A 26,157-nucleotide genomic window follows, 5' to 3' on the forward strand; every position below is an offset into this window, starting at 1 on the left:
CGTGCTTTCTTGGCGATTCCAGCATTACGTTTTGTGAGATGCTCATTCATGTACACATTTGTTCCCTTCAGCTTCTTTCCCTGTCTCAGCAATGCCATTTTAGATTTTCTGTTTACGAGTTTCACAAGCACGACTGGAGTGGCGTTGTTGTTGTCCTGTGGCTCAGTTGGTTAAAGCGCCTGTCTAGTAAACATGCAATCCTGGGTCCGAAACCCACCATTTCCTTTTGGGCAGCACTAATTGGTATGCAAGGACAAGTTCCACTCTCTACCGATCAAACTTCTGAAAACATATTAAATGTGCCTTTCCATGTGGCTTTGGAATATCTGTGAGTCTGCAAAAATGCAACTTATTCGGGTGTTCCAATGCAAATTTCCCCTTACAGATTTAATTGTCTATCTACAATAGAAAATATGGTGCTGTGGATTAGTTGGTTAAAGCGCCTGTCTCGTAAACAGGAGATTCTGGGTTTGAATCCCAGCAGTGCCTTGTAGGGTAGCGCAAACTGTGTGTGCAAAGACAAATCCCACTGTCTACCTATCGAACTAATGAAATTTGGAGATTTGTCCCTTTCCGTGTTGCTTTCGAATAGCTGTGAATCTGCTTAAATACCACTTCTGGTGCTACATTGCACATTTTTACGGATTTGATTGTCAATCAAATCTGCACATTTTTACAGATTTGATTCACAATCTCAGGTGGTGCTGAGGCTAAGTTGGTTAAAGTGTCTGTCTAGTATGCAGGAGATTTTAGGTTAAAATCCCAGTGGTTTCTTTTGAGGTGAAAGTAGCTCAGTGCGTGGAAGTTTTAGAATTAATTTATTCCAGAGAAGCCTTGCAAGCGGTGCTGTGGCTTAGTTGGTTAAAGCGCCTGTCTAGTAAACAGGAGATCCTGGGTTCAAATCCCAGCAGTGCCTTAGATATTCTTGTCCAACTGCAGGCTCAGGCCAACCACACTGAACATTGACACAGGAGTACAGTTTTAGTAGTTGCACAAGTGGTGCTGAGGCTTAGTTGGTTAAAGCACCTGCCTGGTAAACATGCAATCCTGGGTCTGAAACCCAGCATTATCTTTTGGGCAGCACTATTGGTATGCAAGGACAAGTTCCACTCTCTACCGATCAAACTTATAAAAACATTAAATTTGCCTTTCCATGTGGCTTCGGAATATCTGTGAGTCTGCAAAAATGCAAATTATTCGGGTGTTCCAATGCAAATTTCCCCTTACAGATGTAATTGTCAATCAACAATATTAGACATGGTGCTGTGGATTAGTTGGTTAAAGCACCTGTCTAGTAAACAGGTGATCCTGTGTTCGAATCCCAGCTGTGCTTTGGGGAGCAGCACAATTTATGTGTGCAAAGACAAATCCCACTGTCTGCCTATCGAACTAATGAAATTCTGAGATTTTTCCCTTTCCATATTGCTTTCGAATAGCTGTGAATCTGCTTTAATACCACTTCTGGTGCTACCTTGCACATTTTTACAGATTTGATTGTCAATCAAATCTGCACATTCTTACAGATTTGATTCTCAATCTCAGGTGGTACTGAGCATTAGTCGGTTAAAGTGCCTGTCTAGTACACAGGAGATTCTAGGTTAAAATCCCAGTGGTTCCTTTTGAGGTGAAAGTAGCTCAGTGCTTGGAAGTTTTAGAATTAATCTATTCAAGAGAAGACTTGCAAGCGGTGCTGGGGCTTAGTTGGTTAAAGCGCCTGTCTAGTAAACAGGAAATGCTGGGTTCAAATCCCAGCAGTGCCTTAGATGTTCTTGTCCAACTGCAGGCTCAGGGCAACCACCCTGAACATTGACACAGGAATGCAGTTTTAGTAAATGATAATGATAAATGGGTTGTACTTGTATAGCGCTTTTCTACCTTCAAGGTACTCAAAGCGCTTTGACAGTATTTCCACATTTACCCATTCACACACACATTCACACACTGATGGCGGGAGCTGCCATGCAAGGCGCTAACCAGAGTTGCACAAGTGGTGCTGAGGCTTAGTTGGTTAAAGCACCTGCCTGGTAAACATGCAATCCTGGGTCTGAAACCCAGCATTGCCTTTTGGGCAGCACTAATTGGTATGCAAGGACAAGTTCCACTCTCTACCGATCAAACTTATAAAAATATATTAAATGTGCCTTCCCATGTGGCTTTGGAATATCTGTGAGTCTGCATAAATGCAATTTATTCGGGTGTTCCAATGCAAATTTCCCCTTACAGATTTAATTGTCTATCTACAGTATTTAACATGGTGCTGTGGCTTAGTTGGTTAAAGCACCTGTCTAGTAAACAGGAGATCCTGGGTTCAAATCCCAGCAGTACCTTGTAGGGCAGCACAAACTGTGTGTGCAAAGACAAATCCCACTGTCTGCCTATCGAACTAATGAAATTTGGAGATTTTTCCCTTTCCATGTTGCTTTCGAATAGCTGTGAATCTGCTTTAATACCGCTTCTGGTGCTACATTGCAAATTTTTACAGATTTGATTGTCAATCAAATCTGCACATTTTTACAGATTTGATCCTCAATCTCAGGTGGTGCTGAGGCTTAGTTGGTTAAAGTGCCTGTCTAGTAAACAGGAGATTCTAGGTTGAAATCGCAGAGATTCCTTTTGAGGTGAAAGTAGCTCAGTGCGTGGAAGTTTTAGAATTAATCTATTCAAGAGAAAACTTGCAAGCGGTGCTGTGGCTTAGTTGGTTAAAGCGCCTGTCTAGTAAACAGGAGATCCTGGGTTCAAATCCCAGCAGTACCTTAGATATTCTTGTCCAACTGCAGGCTCAGGGCAACCACACTGAACATTGACACAGGAGTACAGCTTTAGTAGTTGCACAAGTGGTGCTGAGGATTAGTTGGTTAAAGCACCTGCCTGGTAAACATGCAATCCTGGGTCTGAAACCCAGCATTACCTTTTGGGCAGCACTAATTGGTATGCAAGGACAAGTTCCACTCTCTACCGATCAAACTTATAAAACCATATTAAATGTCCCTTTCCATGTGGCTTTGGAATATCTGTGAGTCTGCATAAATGCAACTTATTTGGGTGTTCCAATGCAAATTTCCCCTTACAGATTTAATTGACTATCTACTATATAAAACATGGTGCTGTGGTTTAGTTGGTTAAAGCGCCTGTCTCGTAAACAGGAGATCCTGGGTTCAAATCCCAGCAGTGTCTTGTAGTGCAGCACAAACTCTGTATGCAAAGACAAATCCCACTGTCTGCCTATCAAACTAATTAATTTTGGAGATTTTTCCCTTTCCATGTTACTTTCAACTAGCTGTGGATCTGCTTAAATACCACTTCTGGTGCTGCATTGCACATCGTTACAGATTTGATTGTCAATCAAATTTGCACATTTTTACAGATTTGATTGTCAATCACAGGTGGTGCTGTGGCTTAGTTGGTTAAAGTGCCTGTCTAGTATGCAGTAGGTTCTGGGTTCAAATCCCAGTGGTTCCTTTTAAGGTGAAAATAGCTCAGTGCTTGGAAGTTTTAGAATTAATCTAGTCAACAAAAGCGTTGCAAGTTGTGCTGTGGCTTAGTTGGTTAAAGTGCCTGTCGAGTAAACAGGCAATCCTGCGTCCGAAACACAACATTTCCTTTTGGGCAGCACTAATTGGTATGCAAGGACAAGTTCCACTCTCTACCGATCAAACTTATAGAAACTATTAAATGTGCGTTTCCATGTGGCTTTGGAATATCTGTGAGTCTGCAAAAATGCAATTTATTCGGGTGTTCCAATGCAAATTTCCCCTTACAGATTTTAGCATGGTGCTGTGGCTTAGTTGGTTAAAGCACCTGTCTAGTAAACAGGAGATCCTGGGTTCAAATCCCAGCAGTGCCTTGTAGGGCACCACAAACTGTGTGTGCAAAGACAAATCCCACTGTCTACCTATCGAACGAATGAAATTTGGTGATTTTTCCCTTTTCATATTGCTTTCGAATAGCTGTGAATCTGCTTAAATACCACTTATGGTGCTACATTGCACATTTTACAAATTTGATTGTCAATCAAATCTGCACATTTTTACAGATTTGATTGTCAATCTCAGGTGGTGCTGTGGCTTAGTTGGTTAAAGTGACTGTCTAGTATGCAGGAGTTTCTGGGTTAAAATCCCAGTGGTTCCTTTTGAGGTGAAAGTAGCTCAGTGCATGGAAGTTTTAGAATTAATCTATTCAATAGAAGACTTGCAGGCGATGCTGTGGTTTAGTTGGTTAAAGAGCCTGTCTAGTAAACAGGAGATCCTGTGTTCGAATCCCAGCAGTGCCTTGTAACTTAGCACAAACTCTGTATGCAAAGACAAATCCCACTGTCTACCTATCAAACTAATTACATTTTGAGATTTTTCCCTTTCCATGTTGCTTTCGAATAGCTGTGAATCTGCTTATATACCACTTCTGGTGCTACATTGCACATTTGTACAGATTAGATTGCCAGTCTCAGGTGGTGCTGTGGCTTGGTTGGTTAAAGTGCCTGTCTAGTATGCAGGAAATTCTGGTTTCAAATCCCAGTGGTTCCTTTTGAGGTGAAAGTAGCGCAGTGCTTGGAAGTTTTAGAATGAATCTAGTCAACAGAAGTGTTGCAAGTTGTCCTGTGGCTCAGTTGGTTAAAGCGCCTGTCTAGTAAACATGCAATCCTGGGTCCGAAACCCAGCATTTCCTTTTGGGCAGCACTAATTGGTATGCAAGGACAAGTTCCACTCTCTACCGATCAAACTTCTGAAAACATATTAAATGTGCCTTTCCATGTGGCTTTGGAAAATCTGTGAGTCTGCAAAAATGCAACTTATTTGGGTGTTCCAATGCAAATTTCCCCTTACCGATTTAATTGTCTATCTACAATATAAAACATGGTGCTGTGGCTTAGTTGGTTAAAGCGCCTGTCTCGTAAACAGGAGATCCTGGGTTTGAATCCCAGCAGTGCCTTGTAGGGTAGCAAAGACAGTGTGTGCAAAGACAAATCCCACTGTCTACCTATCGAACTAATGAAATTTGGAGATTTTTCCCTTTCCGTGTTGCTTTCGAATAGCTGTGGATCTGCTTAAATACCACTTCTGGTGCTACATTGCACATTTTTACAGATTTGATTGTCAATCAAATCTGCACATTTTTACAGATTTGATTCACAATCTCAGGTGGTGCTGTGGCTTAGTTGGTTAAAGTGCCTGTCTAGTAAACAGGAGATTCTAGGTTAAAATTCTAATGGTTCCTTTTGAGGTGAAAGTAGCTCAGTGCGTGGAAGTTTTAGAATTAATCTATTCAAGTGAAGACTTGCAAGCGGTGCTGTGGCTTAGTTGGTTAAAGCGCCTGTCTAGTAAACAGGAGATCCTGGGTTCAAATCCCAGCAGTACCTTAGATATTCTTGTCCAACTGCAGGCTCAGGGCAACAACATTGACACAGGAGTACAGTTTTAGTAGTTGCACAAGTGGTGCTGAGGCTTAGTTGGTTAAAGCACCTGCCTGGTAAACATGCAATCCTGGGTCTGAAACCCAGCATTGCCTTTTGGGCAGCACTAATTGGTATGCAAGGACAAGTTCCACTCTCTACCGATCAAACTTATAAAACATATTAAATGTGCCTTTCCATGTGGCTTTGGAATATCTGTAAGTCTGCATAAATGCAACTTATTCGGGTGTTCCAATGCAAATTGTCCCTTACAGATTTAATTGTCTATCTACAATATTTAACATGGTGCTGTGTCTTAGTTGGTTAAAGCACCTGTCCAGTAAACAGGAGATCCTGGGTTTGAATCCCAGCAGTGCCTTGTAACTTAGCACAAACTCTGTATGCAGAGACAAATCCCACTGTCTACCTATCAAACTAATTACATTTTGAGATTTTTCCCTTTCCATGTTGCTTTCGAATAGCTGTGAATCTGCTTAAATACCACTTCTGGTGCTACATTGCACATTTTTACAGATAAGATTGTCAATCTCAGGTGGTGCTGTGGATTAGTTGGTTAAAGTGCCTGTCTAGTATGCAGGAGTTTCTGGGTTCAAATCCCAGTGGTTCCTTTTGAGGTGAAAGTAGCTCAGTGCTTGGAAGTTTTGGAATGAATCTAGTCAACGGAAGTGTTGCAAGTTGTGCTGTGGCTCAGTTGCTTAAAGTGCCTGTCTAGTAAACATGCAATCCTGGGTCCGAAACCAAACATTTCCTTTTGGGCAGCACTAATTGGTTTGCAAGGACAAGTTCCACTCTCTACCGATCAAACTTCTGAAAACATATTAAATGTGCCTTTCCATGTGGCTTTGGAATATCTGTGAGTCTGTAAAAATGCAACTTATTCGGGTGTTCCAATGCAAATTTCCCCTTACAGATTTAATTGTCTAACTACAATAGAAAACATGGTTCTGTGGATTAGTTGGTTAAAGCGCCTGTCTCGTAAACAGGAGATCCTGGGTTTGAATCCCAGCAGTGCCTTGTAGGGTAGCACAAACTGTGTGTGAAAAGACGAATCCCACTGTCTACCTATCGAAATAATGACATTTGGAGATTTTTCCCTTTCCATGTTGCTTTCGAATAGCTGTGAATCTGCTTAAATACCACTTCTGGTGCTACATTGCACATTTTTACAGATTTGATTGTCAATCAAATCTGCACATTTTTACAGATTTGATTCTCAATCTCAGGTGGTGCTGAGGCTAAGTTGGTTAAAGTGTCTGTCTTGTAAACAGGAGATTCTAGGTTAAAATCCCAGTGGTTCCTTTTGAGGTGAAAGTAGCTCAGTGCGTGGAAGTTTTAGAATTAATCTATTCAAGAGAAGACTTGCAAGCGGTGCTGTGGCTTAGTTGGTTAAAGTGCCTGTCTAGTAAACAGGAGATCCTGGGTTCAAATCCCAGCAGTGCCTTAGATATTCTTGTCCAACTGCAGGCTCAGGCCAAACACACTGAACATTGACACAGGAGTACAGTTTTAGTAGTTGCACAAGTGGTGCTGAGGCTTAGTTGGTTAAAGCACCTGCCTGGTAAACATGCAATCCTGGGTCTGAAACCCAGCATTATCTTTTGGGCAGCACTAATTGGTATGCAAGGACAAGTTCCACTCTCTACCGATCAAACTTATAAAAACATATTAAATGTGCCTTTCCATGTGGCTTTGGAATATCTGTGAGTCTGCATAAATGCAAGTTATTTGGGTGTTCCAATGCAAATTTCCCCTTACAGATTCAATTAATTATCTACAATGTAAAACATGGTGCTGTGGCTTAGTTGGTTAAAGCGCCTGTCTTGTAAACAGGAGATCCTGGGTTCAAATCCCAGCAGTGCCTTGTAGTGCAGCACAAACTCTGTATGCAAAGACAAATCCCACCATCTACCTATCAAACTAATTAATTTTGGAGATTTTTCACTTTCCATGTTGCTTTCGAATAGCTGTGAATCTGCTTAAATACCACTTCTGGTGCTACATTGCACATTTTTACAGATTTGATTGTCAATCAAATCTGCACATTTTTACAGATTTGATTGTCAATCTCAGGTGGTGCTGTGGCTTAGTTGGTTAAAGTGACTGTCTAGTATGCAGGAGTTTCTGGGTTAAAATCCCAGTGGTTCCTTTTAAGGTGAAAATAGCTCAGTGCTTGGAATTTTTAAAATGAATCTAGTCAACAGAAGCGTTGCAAGTTGTGCTGTGGCTTAGTTGGTTAAAGCACCTGTCTAGTAAACAGGAGATCCTGGGTTCGAATCCCAGCAGTGCCTTGTAGGGCCGCACAAACTGTGTGTGTAAAGACAAATCCCGCTGTCTGCCTAAATTTGGAGATTTTTCCCTTTTCATATTTCTTTCGAATAGCTGTGAATCTGCTTAAATACCACTTCTGGTGATACATTGCACATTTTTACAAATTTGATTGTCAATCAAATCTGCACATTTTTACAGATTTGATTGTCAATCTCAGGTGGTGCTGTGGCTTAGTTGGTTAAAGTGACTGTCTAGTATGCAAGAGTTTCTGGGTTAAAATCCCAGTGGTTCCTTTTGAGGTGAAAGTAGCTCAGTGCATGGACGTTTTAGAATTAATCTATTCAAGAGAAGACTTGCAGGCGATGCTGTGGCTTAGTTGGTTAAAGTGCCTGTCTAGTAAAGAGGAGATCCTGGGTTCAAATCCCAGCAGTGCCTTAGAAATTCTTGTCCAACTGCAGGCTCAGGCCAACCACACTGAACATTGACACAGGAATACCGTTTTAGTAGTTGCACAAGTGGTGCTGAGGCTTAGTTGGTTAAAGCACCTGCCTGGTAAACATGCAATCCTGGGTCTGAAACCCAGCATTGCCTTTTGGGCAGCACTAATCGGTATGCAAGGACAAGTTCCACTCGATCAAACTTATAAAAACATATGGCTTAGGAATATCTGTGAGTCTGCAAAAATGCAACTTATTCGGGTGTTCCAATGCAAATTTCTCCTTACAGATTTAATTGTCTATCTACAATATAAAACATAGTGCTGTGGCTTAGATGGTTGAAGTGCCTGTCTCGTAAGCAGGAGATCCTGGGTTCAAATCCCAGCACTACCTTATAGGGCAGCATAAACTCTGTATGCAAAGACAAATCCCACTGTCTACCTATCGAACTAATGAAATTTGGAGATTTTTCCCTTTCCATGTTGCTTTCGAATAGCTGTGAATCTGCTTAAATACCACTTCTGGTGCAACATTGCACATTTTTACAGATTTGATTGTCAATCAAATCTGCAAATTTTTACAGATTTTATTCTCAATCTCAGGTGGTGCTGTGGTTTATTTGTTTAAAGTGCCTGTCTAGTAAACAGGAGATTCTAGGTTAAAATCCCAGTGGTTCCTTTTGAGGTGAAAGTAGCTCAGTGCGTGGAAGTTTTAGAACTAATCTATTCCAGAGAAGCCTTGCAAGCGGTGCTGTGGTTTAGTTGGTTGAAGTGCCTGTCTAGTAACCAGGAGATCCTGGGTTCAAATCCCAGCAGTGCCTTAGATATTCTTGTCCAACTGCAGGCTCAGGCCAACCACACTGAACATTCACACAGGAGTACAGTTTTAGTAGTTGCACAAGTGGTGCTGAGGCTTAGTTGGTTAAAGCACCTGCCTGATAAACATGCAATCCTGGGTCTGAAACCCAGCACTGCCTTTTGGGCAGCTCTAATTGGTATGCAAGGACAAGTTCCACTCTCTACCGATCAAACTTATAAAAACATATTAAATGTGGCTTGGAATATCTGTGAGTCTGCATAAATGCAACTTATTCGGGTGTACAACTGCAAATTTCCCCTTACAGATTTAATTGTCTATCTAAAAAATAAAACATGGTGCTGTGGCTTAGTTGGTTAAAGCGCCTGTCTCGTAAACAGGAGATCCTGGGTTCAAATCCCAGCAGTGCCTTATAGGGCAGTACAAACTCTGTATGCAAAGACAAATCCCACTGTCTACCTGTCAAACTAATGAAATTTGGAGATTTTTCCCTTTCCATGTTGCTTTCGAATAGCTGTGAACCTGCTTAAAAACCACTTCTGGTGCTACATTGCACATTTTTACAGATTTGATTGTCAATCAAATCTGCACATTTTTACAGATTTATTTTCGATCTCAGGTGGTGCTGAGGTTTAGTTGGTTAAAGTGCCTGTATAGTAAACAGGAGATTCTAGGTTAAAATCCCAGTGGTTCCTTTTGAGGTGAAAGTAGCTCAGTGCGTGGAAGTTTTAGAATTAATCTATTCAAGAGAGGACTTGCAAGTGGTGCTGTGGCTTAGTTGGTTAAAGCACCTGTCTAGTAAACAGGAGATCCTGGGTTCAAATCCCAGCAGTGCCTTAGATATTCTTGTCCAACTGCAGGCTCAGGCCAACCACACTGAACATTGACACAGGGGACAGTTTTAGTAGTTGCACAAGTGGTGCTGAAGCTTAGTTGGTTAAAGCACCTGCCTGGTAAACATGCAATCCTGGGTCTGAAACCCAGCATTGCCTTTTGGGCAGCACTTATCGGTATGCAAAGACAAGTTCCACTCTCTACCGATCAAACTTATGAAAACATATTAAATGTGCCATTCCATGTGGCTTTGGAATAACTGTGAGTCTGCATAAATGCAATTTATTCGGGTGTTCCAATGCAAATTGTCCCTTACAGATTTAATTGTCTATCAGCCCTTTGAGACACTTGTGATTTAGGGCTATATAAATAAACATTGATTGATTGATTGATACAATATTTAACATGGTGCTGTGGGTTAGTTGGTTAAAGCACCTGTCTAGTAAACAGGAGATCCTGGGTTCAAATCCCAGCAGTGCCTTGTAACTTAGCACAAACTCTGTATGCAAAGACAAATCCCACTGTCTACCTATCGAACTAATGAAATTTGGAGATTTTTCCCTTTCCATGTAGCTTTCGGATATCTGTGAATCTGCTTATATACCACTTCTGGTGCTACATTGCACATTTTTACAGATTAGATTGTCAATCTCAGGTGGTGTTGTGGCTTAGTTGGTTAAAGTGTCTGTCTAGTATGCAGGAAATTCTGGGTTCAAATCCCAGTGGTTCCCTTTGAGGTAAAAGTAGCTCAGTGCTTGCTTGGAAGTTTTAGAATGAATCTAGTCAACAGAAGCGTTGCAAGTTGTCCTGTGGCTCAGTTGGTTAAAGCGCCTGTCTAGTAAACATGCAATCCTGGGTCCGGAACCCACCATTTCCTTTTGGGCAGCACTAATTGGTATGCAAGGACAAGTTCCACTCTCTACCGATCAAACTTGTGAAAACATATTAAATGTGCCTTTCCATGTGGCTTTGGAATATCTGTGAGTCTGCAAAAATGCAACTTTTTCGGGTGTTCCAATGCAAATTTCCCCTTACAGATTTAATTGTCTATCTACAATAGAAAATATGGTGCTGTGGATTAGTTGGTTAAAGCGCCTGTCTCGTAAACAGGAGATTCTGGGTTTGAATCCCAGCAGTGCCTTGTAGGGTAGCACAAACTGTGTGTGCAAAGACAAATCCCACTGTCTACCTATCAAACTAACGAAATTTGGAGATTTTTCCCTTTCCGTGTTGCTTTCGAATAGCTGTGAATCTGCTTAAATACCACTTCTGGTGCTACATTGCACATTTTTACGGATTTGATTGTCAATCAAATCTGCACATTTTTACAGATTTGATTCACAATCTCAGGTGGTGCTGAGGCTAAGTTGGTTAAAGTGTCTGTCTAGTATGCAGGAGATTCTAGGTTAAAATCCCAGTGGTTTCTTTTGAGGTGAAAGTAGCTCAGTGCGTGGAAGTTTTAGAATGAATCTATTCAAGAGAAGACTTGCAAGCGGTGCTGTGGCTTAGTTGGTTAAAGCGCCTGTCTAGTAAACAGGAGATCCTGGGTTCAAATCCCAGCAGTGCCTTAGATATTCTTGTCCAACTGCAGGCTCAGGCCAACCACACTGAACATTGACACAGGAGTGCAGTTTTAGTAGTTGCACAAGTGGTGCTGAGGTTTAGTTGGTTAAAGCACCTGCCTGGTAAACATGCAATCCTGGGTCTGAAACCCAGCGTTGCCTTTTGGGCAGCACTAATTGGTATGCAAGGACAAGTTCCACTCTCTACCGATCAAACTTATAAAAACATATTAAATGTGCCTTTCCATGTGGCTTCGGAATATCTGTGAGTCTGCAAAAATGCAAATTATTCGGGTGTTCCAATGCAAATTTCCCCTTACAGATTTAATTGTCTATCAACAATATTAGACACGGTGCTGTGGCTTAGTTGGTTAAAGCACCTGTCTAGTAAACAGGAGATCCTATGTTCGAATCCCAGCAGTGCCTTGTAGAGCAGCACAATTTATGTGTGCAAAGACAAATCCCACTGTCTGCCTATCGAACTAATGAAATTCTGAGATTTTTCCCTTTCCATATTGCTTTCGAATAGCTGTGAATCTGCTTTAATACCACTTCTGGTGATACATTGCACATTTTTACAGATTTGATTGTCAATCAAATCTGAACATTTTTACAGATTTGATTCTCAATCTCAGGTCGTACTGAGCATTAGTTGGTTAAAGTGCCTGTCTAGTAAACAGGAGATTCTAGGTTAAAATCCCAGTGGTTCCTTTTGAGGTGAAAGTAGCTCAGTGAGTGGAAGTTTTAGAATTAATCTATTCAAGAGAAGACTTGCAAGCGATGCTGTGGCTTAGTTGGTTAAAGCGCCTGTCTAGTAAACAGGAAATGATGGGTTCAAATCCCAGCAGTGCCTTAGATGTTCTTGTCCAACTGCAGGCTCAGGCCAACCACCCTGAACATTGACACAGGAGTACAGTTTTAGTAAATGATAATGATAAATGGGTTATACTTGTATAGCGCTTTTCTACCTTCAAGGTACTCAAAGCGCTTTTACAGTATTTCCACATTTACCCATTCACACACACATTCACACACTGATGGCGGGAGCTGCCATGCAAGGCGCTAACCAGAGTTGCACAAGTGGTGCTGAGGCTTAGTTGGTTAAAGCACCTGCCTGGTAAACATGCAATCCTGGGTCTGAAACCCAGCATTGCCTTTTGGGCAGCACTAATTGGTATGCAAGGACAAGTTCCACTCTCTACCGATCATACTTATAAAAATATATTAAATGTGCCTTCCCATGTGGCTTTGGAATATCTGTGAGTCTGCAAAAATGCAAATTATTCGGGTGTTCCAATGCAAATTTCCCCTTACAGATTTAATTGTCTATCTACAAAATTTAACATGGTGCTGTGGCTTAGTTGGTTAAAGCACCTGTCTAGTAAACAGGAGATCCTGGGTTCGAATCCCAGCAGTGCCTTGTAGGGCACCACCAACTGTGTGTGCAAAGACAAATCCCACTGTCTACCTATCGAATGAATGAAATTTGGAGATTTTTCCCTTTTCATATTGCTTTCGAATAGCTGTGAATCTAAAAAATATATTAAATGTGCCTTCCCATGTGGCTTTGGAATATCTGTGAGTCTGCAAAAATGCAAATTATTCGGGTGTTCCAATGCAAATTTCCCCTTACAGATTTAATTGTCTATCTACAAAATTTAACATGGTGCTGTGGCTTGGTTGGTTAAAGCACCTGTCTAGTAAACAGGAGATCCTGGGTTCGAATCCCAGCAGTGCCTTGTAGGGCACCACCAACTGTGTGTGCAAAGACAAATCCCACTGTCTACCTATCGAATGAATGAAATTTGGAGATTTTTCCCTTTTCATATTGCTTTCGAATAGCTGTGAATCTGCTTAAATACCACTTCTGGTGCTACATTGCCCATTTTACAAATTTGATTGTCAATCAAATCTGCACATTTTTACAGATTTGATTCTCAATCTCAGGTGGTGCTGTGGCTTAGTTGGTTAAAGTGACTGTCTAGTATGCAGGAGTTTCAGGGTTAAAATCCCAGTGGTTCCTTTTGAGGTGAAAGTAGCTCAGTGCTTGGAAGTTTTAGAATTAATCTATTCAATAGAAGACTTGCAGGCGATGCTGTGGCTTAGTTGGTTAAACAGCCTGTCTAGTAAACAGGAGATCCTGTGTTCGAATCCCAGCAGTGCAATGTAACTTAGCACAAACTCTGTATGCAAAGACAAATCCCACTGTCTACCTATCAAACTAATTACATTTTGAGATTTTTCCCTTTCCATGTTGCTTTCGAATAGCTGTGAATCTGCTTATATACCACTTCTGGTGCTACATTGCACATTTGTACAGATTAGATTGTCAATCTCAGGTGGTGCTGTGGCTTAGTTGGTTAAAGTGCCTGTCTAGTATGCAGGAAATTCTGGGTTCAAATCTCAGTGGTTCATTTTGAGGTGAAAGTATCGCAGTGCTTGGAAGTTTTAGAATGAATCTAGTCAACAGAAGTGTTGCAAGTTGTCCTGTGGCTCAGTTGGTTAAAGCGCCTGTCTAGTAAACATGCAATCCTGGGTCCGAAACCCAGCATTTCCTTTTGGGCAGCACTAATTGGTATGCAAGTGTAGCACCCCTACTGTAGGATAGCAGGTTAGTACAACAATTAAGATTACTAGGTTCTTGGCTGTATAATTGAGAGACTCGCAATGAGACGTTACGTACTTAGTGGACCACAGAACAACTGCTGGCAAATTTATTGCACAATAATAAACAATAACACATGAACAGTGTGCTTTTTAAATTGTAAATACCCCCCAAAAATAAATAAAAATAGAGCTCTGTTGCAAAAATTCAAAAGTAGCAAAATAGAAGAAATGTCCTTTTTAAATTGTCCTTTGAAAAAGTAAATTCTACCCGGGTAGTAATGAATTGAACACTGTCTATATTCCTTGGTTGGGAATCCTTAGTTCTATTGTAATCCGTTATTCCATACTGATTCGGTTCGATACTTGCGACTCTGATGGTGGATCAGTTCAGTTATAGGTCGCTGCAGAGTGTGGAGACCGATGCAGCTGGCCACACCACATCCAAACGCTCCCTCTCCGCAGACTCTCACTCACTGGGACTGGCTCGCCATCATAACTCAAGTCCAGTTTGGAACCAGACTTCAGGATCATACAAAAACCAATTGAAGTTCTCAGCAGCACAAAACACAGCAATCCAGCTCCCACTGGAACCAGGCTATCTTATGCTGCTTTTCCAACACTCGGTTTGAGAAGTGACAAGTATTTTAACTTATAAACCTTGTCTTTGTAACACAACGATATGACTCGTGCCTTCACTCTTTGACGTTCAGTGAAGGAATGTCTGGAATGAGAAAGGTGCATGCGACCTCTACTGGCCAACATGTGAATAACGTGCTGCGTGCATGTATCATTAATTTAACCCTGTAGTGACCACATGACTTTGACACATCAAGTTTAACATTTTTTAAGTGACCAAAGTGACTTTGGCACACCATAGATTAGAAATGAATAACAGGAGAATATATTAGTGACACTATATTTCCATATGGGTTACACACTCCCCCCTTAAGTCAGCATGAGTCCCTTCATGTGCTATAACATCTTGACTCAAATTGCTATAACCTCATGACTGTCGTAGTCACCTAAGGAAATGAGTGCGTGATTGAAACTGTCTAAAAGACTTTGAGCAAAAGAGATGAAGGGTTTACCCAACAGTGGGTAGTTCAATCGGTCTGGTGGCCGCCGTGACCTTATAGATCGGCGTACCATATTGCCTTCCCCACAGTCATCAGGTAAGTCGGTTCCCTCGCCTTGAGTATCTTGAGCTTCTGGAATTTCAGTGTCATTTCCCGGTTTTCCATTTTCATTACTCTCCAACTGGTGATCTCCAACCACTTCAGGAAATTCCTTTTTTTTTTCAACTGGCAACGCAGGCTCATTACCAGCAGAGGACTCCACTTGTGATTGGGTTTGTAGTGTCTCGCCCACTTCCTTTTCTGTGGGAGGATTGTCAGCTACAACCAGCTGTTTAGGGATGTCATAGACCTTTGTAAATCTCTTCTCAGTGAGAGCTGAGGTTTCCTCGGGAAGGACTGTGTACTCCTCTTCAGACTCAGAACTTTCCTCTTCTTGGACCTGAGGAGAACATTGTCTTGTCCTGGGACGACGAATCGGCCTTGGCTGATTGGGTTCCTCATCCTCGACTTCAACCAATTGCCCGCATGGCAGCAGAAGATCCCTGTGTAAAGTGCGGACTGGACCATCTTCATCTACTGGCTGAACCTTGTAAACAGGTAAGTCGCCCATCTGTTGTAAGACACTGTACACAGCGGACTCCCACTTGTCAGCGAGTTTGTGTTTGTTCCTCAGACGGACATTTCTCACCAGTACTCTATCTCCCACTTCAAGTGCAGACTCTCTGACTCGTTTATTCCACTGCTGCTTATTCCTCTCAGCAACCTTCTGGGAGTTTTCAATGGCTGTTTGATAACTCTCCTCCAGTCGAGACTTGAGATTTCGCACATATTGGGAGTGAGATACTGGTGTTCCTTCCCTTACGGGTAGGTTGAATGCAATATCGACTGGAAGCCTGGGTTGTCTCCCAAACATTAACTCATAGGGACTGAACCCGGTGACCTCGCTTCTGGTACAGTTGTAGGCATGTGTGAGTGGTTTAACGAAATCACGCCAGTGACTCTTCTCTTTTTCTTTCAGAGTACCCAACATGCCAAGAAGCGTGCGGTTGAACCGCTCAACCGGGTTTCCCCTCGGGTGATAAGGACTGGTTCTCACTTTCTTGATACCGGCTATGGCACACAGTTCTTTAATAGTGTGGGATTCGAAATCTCTTCCCTGATCACTGTGCAAGCGTTCAGGAAAGCCGTAGTGAACCAGGAACTGCTCCCACAGACACTTTGCAACAGTAGTAGCTTTTTGATCTTTCGTGGGTATGGCTACTGCATATTTTGTAAAGTGGTCTGTGATGACCAGAATGTCCTTAGTATTGTGGGAATCGGGCTCCAGTGATAGGTAGTCCATGCAGACTAATTGCATTGGCCTATTTGTCTGGATACTGACCAGCGGTGCTGCTTTCTCAGGCGGAGTCTTCCTCCTAACACAACGGCCACAGGTTTTGACCTTGTGCTCAACATCCGCAGCCATTCGTGGCCAGTAGAATCTTGACCGTACTAAATCAATGGTACGGTCTATGCCCATGTGTCCCATGTCATCATGGAGACACTTGAGTACAGTGACTCTGAGGGACTCTGGAAGAACGAGTTGATAGATCGTTTCCTCTTCACATTTCCGCTTCCTGTACAGGAGACCGTCTCTCATCTCAAGGCGCTTCCACTCCTTGAGCATCAGTGTGAGTTCCGGAGAATTAGGACCAATGTTCCGAGGTACTGGGCCTCCAGATTCCAACAGATGAATAACATGTTTGATGGCAGGATCAGCTTCCTGACGTTCTCGGAGGTCATCCTCACTGAAGATGGGTACTGTCACATGACCTAATAATTCTTCATCACTGTAGATGTCTGGTACAGCGTTGGCGTTGAGAGCTAGGGATTCAACCAACGTGATGGAAGGTAAGTTGTCGGTTTCTCTTATCAGGTGTCGGTGACAAAGGGCTGTAACTGCATCTTCAGGTAAGTTTAGATGGTCAGGTGACGATGATAGATGATGTGAGGTGAACCGCTTTATTCTCTCTCTTTCTTCCAGTGAAGCGTCATCCTCAACCAGCATTCCATGCGGTCGCCTGGAGAGACCATCGGCATCTTGATTGCTCTTTCCAGCCCTGTACTTGATGTTGAAATTGAACGTAGAAAGGGCTGCTAGCCAGCGATAACTGGCAGAATCTAGCTTAGCTGAGGTGAGTATGTAAGTTAACGGATTGTTATCCGTTACCACAGTGAAGTTGTTACCATAGAGATAGTCCTGGAACTTCTCTAGGATTGCCCATTTTAAAGCTAGAAACTCCAGCTTGTGTGCTGGATATCTGGCCTCACTAGATGAAAGGCCCCTACTGGCATAGGCGATGACCCTTGATTGGCCGTCCTGCTCTTGGTATAAAGCAGCTCCTAAACCAGTAGTACTAGCATCCGTATGCAGTGTATAGGGGAGCTTTGCATCTGCGAACCCCAGGATGGGAGAAGATGTGAGCTTCTCTATGATGCATTCAAAAGCGTCCTGACAAGCAGGTGTCCATCGTTCTGCGAACGGCTCTTTTGGATTGAAATATTTCCCTTTACATGTCGTCATCTTCTGGCCTTTTCTGAGAGGTGGATAGCCAGAAGTGAGACTGTTTAGGGGCTTCACTATTTTAGAATAGTCCTTGACAAAGCGGCGATAATAGCCGGCGAAGCCTAAAAAGGACTTCAATTCTTTTAGGGTCTGTGGCCTTGGCCACGTTTTCAGTGCAATGACTTTCTCGGGATCAGTCTCGACACCATCTCTTGAGACGATGTGTCCAAGATAACGTACAGACGTTTGGAAGAATCTGCACTTCTCGGGAGAAAGCTTGAGACCATATTCTCTTAGCCGTTGTAGGACGTGCAGAAGCCTGGCCTCATGTTCCTCCAGGGAGGCAGAGAACACAATGAGATCATCAAGAAACACAAGCACCTCTTTCAGGTTAATGTCACCCATGCATTTCTCCATTAGGCGCTGAAATGTACTCGGCGCATTGGTTATCCCCTGGGGCATACGGTTGAACTCCCAAAACCCCAGGGGACAGACAAAAGCAGTCTTGGCTTTGTCACTCTCTTCCATACCAATTTGGTAATATCCGGACTTGAGGTCCATTACGGAAAACCACTGTGACCCGGTGAGGGCGGAGAATGCTTCTTCGAGGTTTGGTAGTGCATAAGCATCCTTTATGGTTTGCGTATTCAACTTACGGTAATCGACACAAAGTCGGACATCACTGTTCTTTTTCTTTACAACGACTATGGGTGACGAGTAGGGTGACTCGGACTCCTGTATCACACCAGCTTCTAGCAGTGTTTTAAGGTGTTTCCTCACAGCCTCATAGTCATTGGGATGTATGGGTCTTGAACGCTGTTTAAAAGGCGTCTCGTCCTTGAGCTTGATACGATGCTTGACTTTGGTGGCATGACCAAAATCAAGGTCATGATGTGCGAACACATCAGAGTAACCATTGAGTTTCTCTGTGACTTTGGTTTTCCATTCCTCTGGTAGAGGAGAATTGCCGAAGTCAAATGTCAGGGTGTTGTTTGTGGACTGATTTGGAGAAAATGTTGCACTACAACAGTTCACAGTAGCTGCATTCTTGTCAGGTAATGGACTTTTTTCAACAATCTTATCAGGAACATGCAGTTCTGCGACAATACAGTTTGTGGGTAGTGTTATGTCATGGTCTGTCTCGTTTCTCAGCCAAACAGCCAACTTGTGCTGAGGCGGCTGGGGCAAAGTGACGAGGCAACAGTCAACGAAAATGCCACCAGGTAAGACAGACTTTCTTGGCTGTTCCAGAACTGCCAATTTCTCCGTATTTGCAAGATTGACATTGACCTGGCCTTCCACAAGGACTTTATCATGTGCAGGAATAACTTTCTGCGGTTTCGCTTTGAGTGTCATTAGACCTATTTGCCCAGTGCTCTTTAGCTTTTGTCTAAATTCAAGTGCACTGAGGATTTGTTTGTAGCCATGAACAGTTGAAGTGGTCTTTTGAGTGTTGTATTGGCACTCTTCATCATATAATACATCAAGTAAGTTGGTCCCTATTAGAACAGGAAGGTCACTGTTGGAGCGTTGATCAGGGACAACTAATGCTAGAGTGTTCACTTCGGGTGCAGTATCAATAAACTCTTTTGGCAACCTAATACTGACTTCTACATAGCCCAAATATGGGACAGACTGACCATTAGCACCTTCCACATCAAGAAGATTGAATGGCTGGATAGGCTGTTCTGACAAGTGCTCTGTGTAGAATGAGTTTGAAATTGTGGTCACCTGAGACCCTGTGTCAAGAAGGCAGTTACAATTTACACCTGACACAGTCACATTACTGATGCATTTGTTGCCAATTAAACCTTTTGGTATTTTAGATTGGTGCTTGGTTCTGTGAGAATAACTTGAAACATTTTGTTTGGAGCTTGTGTTAGTCTTTGTTCCTGTTTGCTCCTCAACAGGAACATGATTTATAAATCCTGTTTGCTTTGTTCGTCCCACAGCTTTTGTTTCTCTTTGAGTTCTTGGCGTTTAGCCTCAACAACCTCCGGGTTGGGCTCGTTGGGACAAGCTGGCGCTATATGTCCATCTTCGCCACAGTTAAAGCAATACCACGCTCGTGGTCTCTTTTTGCCTCTTAGGACAGCCTCAGTCTTAGGCTCTCTTTCCTTGGGTTTCTTTTGCTTAGCTCCCTTGGAGGTAGCCTTTGTGGAAGATTCATCCATGGACGCTTTCAGGTTTGCCAACTGGGCTTGAAGTTGTGCAAGTTGTTTTTGTATTTTCTTTGTACTCTCATTATGGTTGTACTTTACAGCAACGGCTGCTACGTCCCTCTCATCTGTATCAGATTTGTACACGTTCACATTATTAGACTGCACTTTAGCTTTGTGAAATCCAACATGTTGCTTCATACGACGAGATCTGGCAGCCTGCTTGTCTTCCTCCGTCCTCACTAAGAGCAACAACTCGGAGAATGAGGGTGGGGCATCCTTCTGCAGTTGGGACAGCTGAAGATGTGTGATTAAACTATTGTTGAAACATCCCCTGCAGAACTGTTTCAGCAGTTGCCGGTCTGCGTCGCTGGCAGGAATGCCATTCCTCTTGACTACTTTGCTCAGTATTGACTGTAGACGATGTAAATAAGCAGAAGCCTTTTCACCCGGCTCTGCGTCGGTGGTAAGGAATGCTGCAAAGAGCTCATCAGCATCATCCACAGTACCGTAGGCTGAGTCAAGAGCATGCAAATAGTCACGTGGGCTCGACTGGGGCCCAAGATGCTTTACAACATTTACAGCTGGAGGAAGGAGACTTTCTACAATCCTTCTGACCACTTGCTTGTCAGGGATTGTGGAATCGCTGAAGTAGAACTCGACATTACTACGCCAAGTGTCATAATCGACTTCCAGGCTGGGGCAGGGAGTTTTCCCAGAGAAAGGCCTCAACCTGGCATGGTGTGTTGACGACATGTCACTGCTCTTTACAATATGCTCCACGACCATTCTCTGCACCTCAGGTGTGTTAATTTGGTCAAGTGGTAGCTGAAAGGGTGATCTGGCACCACTAGGCAGGGTTTGTCTAAGTGGGACCGCATTCATATTTAGAATGGACTGAGTTGGGGTTTGGACTGATGCTGGTTCAACTCCACTCTTGTGAGGAGTAGACGAGGGGGTTTGGTGCTCAACATCCTCATCTCGTTGAGCTGGCCTGCTTTCTTGAATTCTGGCCAACTCCTCTCGCAGGATTTTCTCAAAGTCTGTGCCACTCAATTTTGCAATGCTTTCAAGCTCACACAGGTAGAATTTGGTTATGTTCGAACCTGCATTAGCAGCATAAACACTAGATAAAAGTTGCACCTTGTGTGTAATTTTGTCATCTGAAGAAGGTCTGTTATATGGTAAATCACGTGCAAGAACACTAACACCTTCCCCAGATTTAAACTCAACAATAGCAGAATTTGGGAATTTAGCATCGGAACTGTCAATTTTAACCACTCTTTCAATGGACCCATATTGATTCAAAAAGTCAAATACCTCCTCATCTACTTCAGTACCAGACATGCCACTGACCAGTACTGAACTGGGTACCTTAATGTTTTCAGACTTAATGACATCCATATTTCAAGTGTAAAGTCAGAGGTATTACAAAATTTGTGAATAAACGTTGCCAGAGCTGTTCTGTATTGTACGTACAGTATGAATTCGGAATCACAGCGCTCCTGGCTGGCTCGCCAAGTGTGTAGCACCCCTACTGTAGGATAGCAGGTTAGTACAACAATTAAGATTACTAGGTTCTTGGCTGTATAATTGAGAGACTCGCAATGAGACGTTACGTACTTAGTGGACCACAGAACAACTGCTGGCAAATTTATTGCACAATAATAAACAATAACACATGAACAGTGTGCTTTTTAAATTGTAAATACCCCCCAAAAATAAATAAAAATAGAGCTCTGTTGCAAAAATTCAAAAGTAGCAAAATAGAAGAAATGTCCTTTTTAAATTGTCCTTTGAAAAAGTAAATTCTACCCGGGTAGTAATGAATTGAACACTGTCTATATTCCTTGGTTGGGAATCCTTAGTTCTATTGTAATCCGTTATTCCATACTGATTCGGTTCGATACTTGCGACTCTGATGGTGGATCAGTTCAGTTATAGGTCGCTGCAGAGTGTGGAGACCGATGCAGCTGGCCACACCACATCCAAACGCTCCCTCTCCGCAGACTCTCACTCACTGGGACTGGCTCGCCATCATAACTCAAGTCCAGTTTGGAACCAGACTTCAGGATCATACAAAAACCAATTGAAGTTCTCAGCAGCACAAAACACAGCAATCCAGCTCCCACTGGAACCAGGCTATCTTATGCTGCTTTTCCAACACTCGGTTTGAGAAGTGACAAGTATTTTAACTTATAAACCTTGTCTTTGTAACACAACGATATGACTCGTGCCTTCACTCTTTGACGTTCAGTGAAGGAATGTCTGGAATGAGAAAGGTGCATGCGACCTCTACTGGCCAACATGTGAATAACGTGCTGCGTGCATGTATCATTAATTTAACCCTGTAGTGACCACATGACTTTGACACATCAAGTTTAACATTTTTTAAGTGACCAAAGTGACTTTGGCACACCATAGATTAGAAATGAATAACAGGAGAATATATTAGTGACACTATATTTCCATATGGGTTACACAAGGACAAGTTCCACTCTCTACCGATCAAACTTCTGAAAACATATTAAATGTGCCTTTCCATGTGGCTTTGGAATATCTGTGAGTCTGCAAAAATGCAACTTATTTGGGTGTTCCAATGCAAATTTCCCCTTACAGATTTAATTGTCTATCTACAATAGAAAACATGGTGCTGTGGCTTAGTTGGTTAAAGCGCCTGTCTCGTAAACAGGAGATCCTGGGTTTGAATCCCAGCAGTGCCTTGTAGGGTAGCAGAAACTGTGTGTGCAAAGACAAATCCCACTGTCTACCTATCGAACTAATGAAATTTGGAGATTTTTCCCTTTCCGTGTTGCTTTCGAATAGCTGTGAATCTGCTTAAATACCACTTCTGGTGCTACATTGCACATTTTTACAGATTTGATTGTCAATCAAATCTGCACATTTTTACAGATTTGATTCACAATCTCAGGTGGTGCTGTGGCTTAGTTGGTTAAAGTGCCTGTCTAGTAAACAGGAGATTCTAGGTTAAAATCCTAATGGTTCCTTTTGAGGTGAAAGTAGCTCAGTGCGTGGAAGTTTTAGAATTAATCTATTCAAGACAAGACTTGCAAGCGGTGCTGTGGCTTAGTTGGTTAAAGCGCCTGTCTAGTAAACAGGAGATCCTGGGTTCAAATCCCAGCAGTACCTTAGATATTCTTGTCCAACTGCAGGCTCAGGGCAACAACATTGACAAAGGAGTACAGTTTTAGTAGTTGCACAAGTGGTGCTGAGGCTTAGTTGGTTAAAGCACCTGCCTGCTAAACATGCAATACTGGGTCTGAAACCCAGCATTGCCTTTTGGGCAGCACTAATTGGTATGCAAGGACAAGTTCCACTCTCTACCGATCAAACTTATAAAAACATATTAAATGTGGCTTTGGAATATCTGTGAGTCTGCAAAAATGCAACTTATTCGGGTGTTCCAATGCAAATTTCTCCTTACAGATTTAAATGTCTATCTACAATACAAAACATGGTGCTGTGGCTTAGTTGGTTAAAGCACCTGTCTCGTAAACAGGAGATCCTGGGTTCAAATCCCAGCAGTGTCTTATAGGGCAGCATAAACTCTGTATGCAAAGACAAATCCCACTGTCTACCTATCGAACTAATGAAATTTGGAGATTTTTACCTTTCCATGTTGCTTTCAAATAGCTGTGAATCTGCTTAAATACCACTTCTGGTGCTACATTGCACATTTTTACAGATTTGATTGTCAATCAAATCTGCAAATTTTTACAGATTTGATTCTCAATCTCAGGTGGTGCTGAGGCTTAGTTGGTTAAAGTGCCTGTCTAGTAAACAGGAGATTCTAGGTTAAAATCCCAGTGGTTCCTTTTGAGGTGAAAATAGGTCAGTGCGTGGAAGTTTTAGAATTAATCTATTCCAGAGAAGTCTTGCAAGCGGTGCTGTGGTTAGTTGGTTAAAGCGCCTGTCTAGTAAACAGGAGATTCTGGGTTCAAATCCCAGCAGTGCCTTAGATATTATTGTCCAACTGCAGGCTCAGGCCAACCACACTGAACATTGACACAGGAGTACAGTTTTAGTAGTTGCACAAGTGGTGCTGAGGCTTAGTTGGTTAAAGCACCTGCCTGGTAAACATGCAATCCTGGGTCTGAAACCCAGCACTGCCTTTTGGGCAGCACTAATTGGTATGCAAGGACAAGTTCCACTCTCTACCGATCAAACTTATAAAAACATATTAAATGTAGCTTTGGAATAGCTGTGAGTCTGCATAAATGCAATGTATTCGGGTGTTCCAATGCAGATTTCCCCTTACAGATTTAATTGTCCATCTACAATATTTAACATGGTGCTGTGGTTTAGTTGGTTAAAGCGCCTGTCTAGTAAACAGGAGATCCTGGGTTCGAATTCCAGCAGTGCCTTGTGACTTAGCACAAACTCTGTATGCAAAGACAAATCCCACTGTCTAACTATCAAATTAATTAAATTTTGAGATTTTTCCCTTTCCATGTTGCTTTCGAATAGCTGTGAATCTGCTTATATACCACTTCTGATGCTACATTGCACATTTTTACAGATTAGATTGTCAATATCAGGTGGTGCTGTGGATTAGTTGGTTAAAGCACCTGTCTCGTAAACAGGAGATCCTGGGTTCGAATCCCAGCAGTGCCTTGTAACTTAGCACAAACTCTGCATGCAAAGACAAATCCCACTGTCTAACTATCAAACTAAAAAAATTTGGAGATTTTTCCCTTTCCGTGTTGCTTTCGAATAGCTGTGCATCTGCTTAAATACCACTTCTGGTGCTACATTGCACATTTTTACAGATTTGATTGTCAATAAAATCTGCACATTTTTACAGATTTGATTCTCAATCTCAGGTGGTGCTGAGGCTAAATTGGTTAAAGTGTCTGTCTAGTAAACAGGAGATTATAGGTTAAAATCCCAGTGGTTTCTTTTGAGGTGAAAGTAGCGCAGTGCGCGGAAGTTTTAGAATTAATCTATTCAAGAGAAGACGTGCAAGCGGTGCTGTGGCTTAGTTGGTTAAAGCGCCTGTCTAGTAAACAGGAGATCCTGGGTTCAAATCCCAGCAGTGCCTTAGGTATTCTTGTCCAACTGCAGGCTCAGGGCAACCACACTGAACATTGACTCAGTAGTTGCACAAGTGGTGCTGAGGTTTATTTGGTTAAAGCACCTGCCTGGTAAACATGCAATCCTGGGTCTGAAACCCAGCATTGCCTTTTGGGCAGCACTAATTGGTATGCAAGGACAAGTTCCACTCTCTACCGATCAAAGTTATAAAAACATATTAAATGTGCCTTTCCATGTGGCTTTGGAATATCTGTGAGTCTGCATAAATGCAACTTATTCAGGTGTTCCAATGCAAATTTCCCCTTACAGATTTAATTGTCCATCTACAATATTTGACGTGGTGCTGTGGCTTAGTTGGTTAAAGCACCTGTCTAGTAAACAGGAGATCCTGGGTTAGAATCCCAGCAGTGCCTTGTAGGGCAGCACAATTTATGTGTGCAAAGACAAATCCCACTGTCTGCCTATCGAACTAATGAAATTCGGAGATTTTTCCATTTTCCATGTTGCTTTCGAATAGCTGTGAATCTGCTTAAATACCACTTCTGGTGTTACATTGCACATTTTTACAGATTTGATTGTCAATGAAATCTGCACATTTTACAGATTTGATTCTCAATCTCAGGTGGTGCTGAGGATTAGTTGGTTAAAGTGCCTGTCTAGTAAACAGGAGATTCTAGGTTAAAATCCCAGTTGTTCCTTTTGAGGTGAAAGTAGCTCAGTGCGTGGAAGTTTTAGAATTAATCTATTCAAGTGAACCCTTGCAAGCGGTGCTGTGGCTTAGTTGGTTGAAGCGCCTGTCTAGTAAACAGGAGATCATGGGTTCAAATCCCAGCAGTGCCTTAGATATTCTTGTCCAACTGCAGGCTCAGGGCAACCACACTGAACATTGACACAGGAGTACAGTTTTAATAGTTGCACAAGTGGTGCTGAGGCTTAGTTGGTTAAAGCACCTGCCTGGTAAACATGCAATCCTGGGTCTGAAACCCACCATTACCTTTTGGGCAGCACTAGTTGGTATGCAAGGACAGGTTCCACTTTTTACCGATCAAACTTATAAAAACATATTAAATGTGCCTTTCCATGTGGCTTTGGAATATCTGTGAGTCTGCAAAAATGCAAATTATTCGGGTGTTCCAATGCAAATTTCCGCTTACAGATTTAATTTTCTATCTACAGTATTTAACATGGTGCTGTGGCTTAGTTTGTTAAAGCACCTGTCTAACAAACAGATCCTGGGTTCGAATCCCAGCAGTGCCTTGTAATTTAGCACAAACTCTGTATGCAAAGACAAATCCCACTGTCTACCTATAAAACTAATTACATTTTGAGATTTTTCCATTTCCATGTTGCTTTCGAATAGCTGTGAATCTGCTTAAACTCTTTAACTTTAA

General features: G+C 42.3%; 1 protein-coding gene and 28 non-coding genes across 29 annotated transcripts; 28 read left to right on the plus strand and 1 right to left on the minus strand.

The window, feature by feature from the left end:
- The first annotated feature begins 415 nt into the window (after nucleotides 1-415).
- Nucleotides 416-489, plus strand: trnat-cgu (transfer RNA threonine (anticodon CGU)). The gene has a single exon. It is a non-coding gene; the product is annotated as a tRNA-Thr (tRNA).
- A 353-nt stretch (nucleotides 490-842) lies between these two features.
- Nucleotides 843-916, plus strand: trnat-agu (transfer RNA threonine (anticodon AGU)). Its single transcript has one exon. It is a non-coding gene; the product is annotated as a tRNA-Thr (tRNA).
- A 1,337-nt stretch (nucleotides 917-2,253) lies between these two features.
- On the plus strand, nucleotides 2,254-2,327 carry trnat-agu (transfer RNA threonine (anticodon AGU)). Its single transcript has one exon. It is a non-coding gene; the product is annotated as a tRNA-Thr (tRNA).
- A 353-nt stretch (nucleotides 2,328-2,680) lies between these two features.
- trnat-agu (transfer RNA threonine (anticodon AGU)) lies at nucleotides 2,681-2,754 on the plus strand. The gene has a single exon. It is a non-coding gene; the product is annotated as a tRNA-Thr (tRNA).
- A 346-nt stretch (nucleotides 2,755-3,100) lies between these two features.
- trnat-cgu (transfer RNA threonine (anticodon CGU)) lies at nucleotides 3,101-3,174 on the plus strand. Its single transcript has one exon. It is a non-coding gene; the product is annotated as a tRNA-Thr (tRNA).
- Nucleotides 3,175-3,770: 596 nt separating this feature from the next.
- trnat-agu (transfer RNA threonine (anticodon AGU)) lies at nucleotides 3,771-3,844 on the plus strand. Its single transcript has one exon. It is a non-coding gene; the product is annotated as a tRNA-Thr (tRNA).
- A 1,008-nt stretch (nucleotides 3,845-4,852) lies between these two features.
- On the plus strand, nucleotides 4,853-4,926 carry trnat-cgu (transfer RNA threonine (anticodon CGU)). Its single transcript has one exon. It is a non-coding gene; the product is annotated as a tRNA-Thr (tRNA).
- Nucleotides 4,927-5,279: 353 nt separating this feature from the next.
- On the plus strand, nucleotides 5,280-5,353 carry trnat-agu (transfer RNA threonine (anticodon AGU)). Its single transcript has one exon. It is a non-coding gene; the product is annotated as a tRNA-Thr (tRNA).
- A 994-nt stretch (nucleotides 5,354-6,347) lies between these two features.
- trnat-cgu (transfer RNA threonine (anticodon CGU)) lies at nucleotides 6,348-6,421 on the plus strand. Its single transcript has one exon. It is a non-coding gene; the product is annotated as a tRNA-Thr (tRNA).
- Nucleotides 6,422-6,774: 353 nt separating this feature from the next.
- trnat-agu (transfer RNA threonine (anticodon AGU)) lies at nucleotides 6,775-6,848 on the plus strand. Its single transcript has one exon. It is a non-coding gene; the product is annotated as a tRNA-Thr (tRNA).
- Nucleotides 6,849-7,194: 346 nt separating this feature from the next.
- On the plus strand, nucleotides 7,195-7,268 carry trnat-ugu (transfer RNA threonine (anticodon UGU)). The gene has a single exon. It is a non-coding gene; the product is annotated as a tRNA-Thr (tRNA).
- Nucleotides 7,269-7,621: 353 nt separating this feature from the next.
- On the plus strand, nucleotides 7,622-7,695 carry trnat-agu (transfer RNA threonine (anticodon AGU)). The gene has a single exon. It is a non-coding gene; the product is annotated as a tRNA-Thr (tRNA).
- A 338-nt stretch (nucleotides 7,696-8,033) lies between these two features.
- On the plus strand, nucleotides 8,034-8,110 carry trnat-agu (transfer RNA threonine (anticodon AGU)). Its single transcript has one exon. It is a non-coding gene; the product is annotated as a tRNA-Thr (tRNA).
- A 1,155-nt stretch (nucleotides 8,111-9,265) lies between these two features.
- Nucleotides 9,266-9,339, plus strand: trnat-cgu (transfer RNA threonine (anticodon CGU)). Its single transcript has one exon. It is a non-coding gene; the product is annotated as a tRNA-Thr (tRNA).
- A 352-nt stretch (nucleotides 9,340-9,691) lies between these two features.
- On the plus strand, nucleotides 9,692-9,765 carry trnat-agu (transfer RNA threonine (anticodon AGU)). The gene has a single exon. It is a non-coding gene; the product is annotated as a tRNA-Thr (tRNA).
- A 404-nt stretch (nucleotides 9,766-10,169) lies between these two features.
- Nucleotides 10,170-10,243, plus strand: trnat-agu (transfer RNA threonine (anticodon AGU)). Its single transcript has one exon. It is a non-coding gene; the product is annotated as a tRNA-Thr (tRNA).
- Nucleotides 10,244-10,829: 586 nt separating this feature from the next.
- Nucleotides 10,830-10,903, plus strand: trnat-cgu (transfer RNA threonine (anticodon CGU)). The gene has a single exon. It is a non-coding gene; the product is annotated as a tRNA-Thr (tRNA).
- Nucleotides 10,904-11,256: 353 nt separating this feature from the next.
- Nucleotides 11,257-11,330, plus strand: trnat-agu (transfer RNA threonine (anticodon AGU)). The gene has a single exon. It is a non-coding gene; the product is annotated as a tRNA-Thr (tRNA).
- A 1,340-nt stretch (nucleotides 11,331-12,670) lies between these two features.
- Nucleotides 12,671-12,744, plus strand: trnat-agu (transfer RNA threonine (anticodon AGU)). Its single transcript has one exon. It is a non-coding gene; the product is annotated as a tRNA-Thr (tRNA).
- A 245-nt stretch (nucleotides 12,745-12,989) lies between these two features.
- trnat-agu (transfer RNA threonine (anticodon AGU)) lies at nucleotides 12,990-13,063 on the plus strand. The gene has a single exon. It is a non-coding gene; the product is annotated as a tRNA-Thr (tRNA).
- Nucleotides 13,064-19,471: 6,408 nt separating this feature from the next.
- LOC133641861 (paraneoplastic antigen Ma3 homolog) lies at nucleotides 19,472-20,500 on the minus strand. The gene has a single exon (XM_062035944.1). The coding sequence runs from the start codon at nucleotides 20,498-20,500 to the stop codon at nucleotides 19,472-19,474; it is 1,029 nt and encodes a 342-aa protein (XP_061891928.1).
- A 1,860-nt stretch (nucleotides 20,501-22,360) lies between these two features.
- Nucleotides 22,361-22,434, plus strand: trnat-cgu (transfer RNA threonine (anticodon CGU)). The gene has a single exon. It is a non-coding gene; the product is annotated as a tRNA-Thr (tRNA).
- Nucleotides 22,435-22,787: 353 nt separating this feature from the next.
- Nucleotides 22,788-22,861, plus strand: trnat-agu (transfer RNA threonine (anticodon AGU)). Its single transcript has one exon. It is a non-coding gene; the product is annotated as a tRNA-Thr (tRNA).
- A 327-nt stretch (nucleotides 22,862-23,188) lies between these two features.
- trnat-cgu (transfer RNA threonine (anticodon CGU)) lies at nucleotides 23,189-23,262 on the plus strand. The gene has a single exon. It is a non-coding gene; the product is annotated as a tRNA-Thr (tRNA).
- A 760-nt stretch (nucleotides 23,263-24,022) lies between these two features.
- trnat-agu (transfer RNA threonine (anticodon AGU)) lies at nucleotides 24,023-24,096 on the plus strand. The gene has a single exon. It is a non-coding gene; the product is annotated as a tRNA-Thr (tRNA).
- Nucleotides 24,097-24,272: 176 nt separating this feature from the next.
- trnat-cgu (transfer RNA threonine (anticodon CGU)) lies at nucleotides 24,273-24,346 on the plus strand. The gene has a single exon. It is a non-coding gene; the product is annotated as a tRNA-Thr (tRNA).
- A 353-nt stretch (nucleotides 24,347-24,699) lies between these two features.
- On the plus strand, nucleotides 24,700-24,773 carry trnat-agu (transfer RNA threonine (anticodon AGU)). The gene has a single exon. It is a non-coding gene; the product is annotated as a tRNA-Thr (tRNA).
- Nucleotides 24,774-25,105: 332 nt separating this feature from the next.
- Nucleotides 25,106-25,179, plus strand: trnat-agu (transfer RNA threonine (anticodon AGU)). The gene has a single exon. It is a non-coding gene; the product is annotated as a tRNA-Thr (tRNA).
- A 353-nt stretch (nucleotides 25,180-25,532) lies between these two features.
- On the plus strand, nucleotides 25,533-25,606 carry trnat-agu (transfer RNA threonine (anticodon AGU)). The gene has a single exon. It is a non-coding gene; the product is annotated as a tRNA-Thr (tRNA).
- The last annotated feature ends 551 nt before the right edge of the window (nucleotides 25,607-26,157 follow it).

The sequence above is a fragment of the Entelurus aequoreus genome, linkage group LG02 (assembly GCF_033978785.1).
Source record: "Entelurus aequoreus isolate RoL-2023_Sb linkage group LG02, RoL_Eaeq_v1.1, whole genome shotgun sequence".
NCBI classification, from domain to species: Eukaryota; Metazoa; Chordata; class Actinopteri; order Syngnathiformes; family Syngnathidae; genus Entelurus; species Entelurus aequoreus.

Excerpts from the sequence above, each read along its gene's own strand:
- LOC133641861 (XM_062035944.1), bottom strand. The coding sequence starts at position 20,500 with ATGGTCGTGGAGCATATTGTAAAGAGCAGTGACATGTCGTCAACACAC.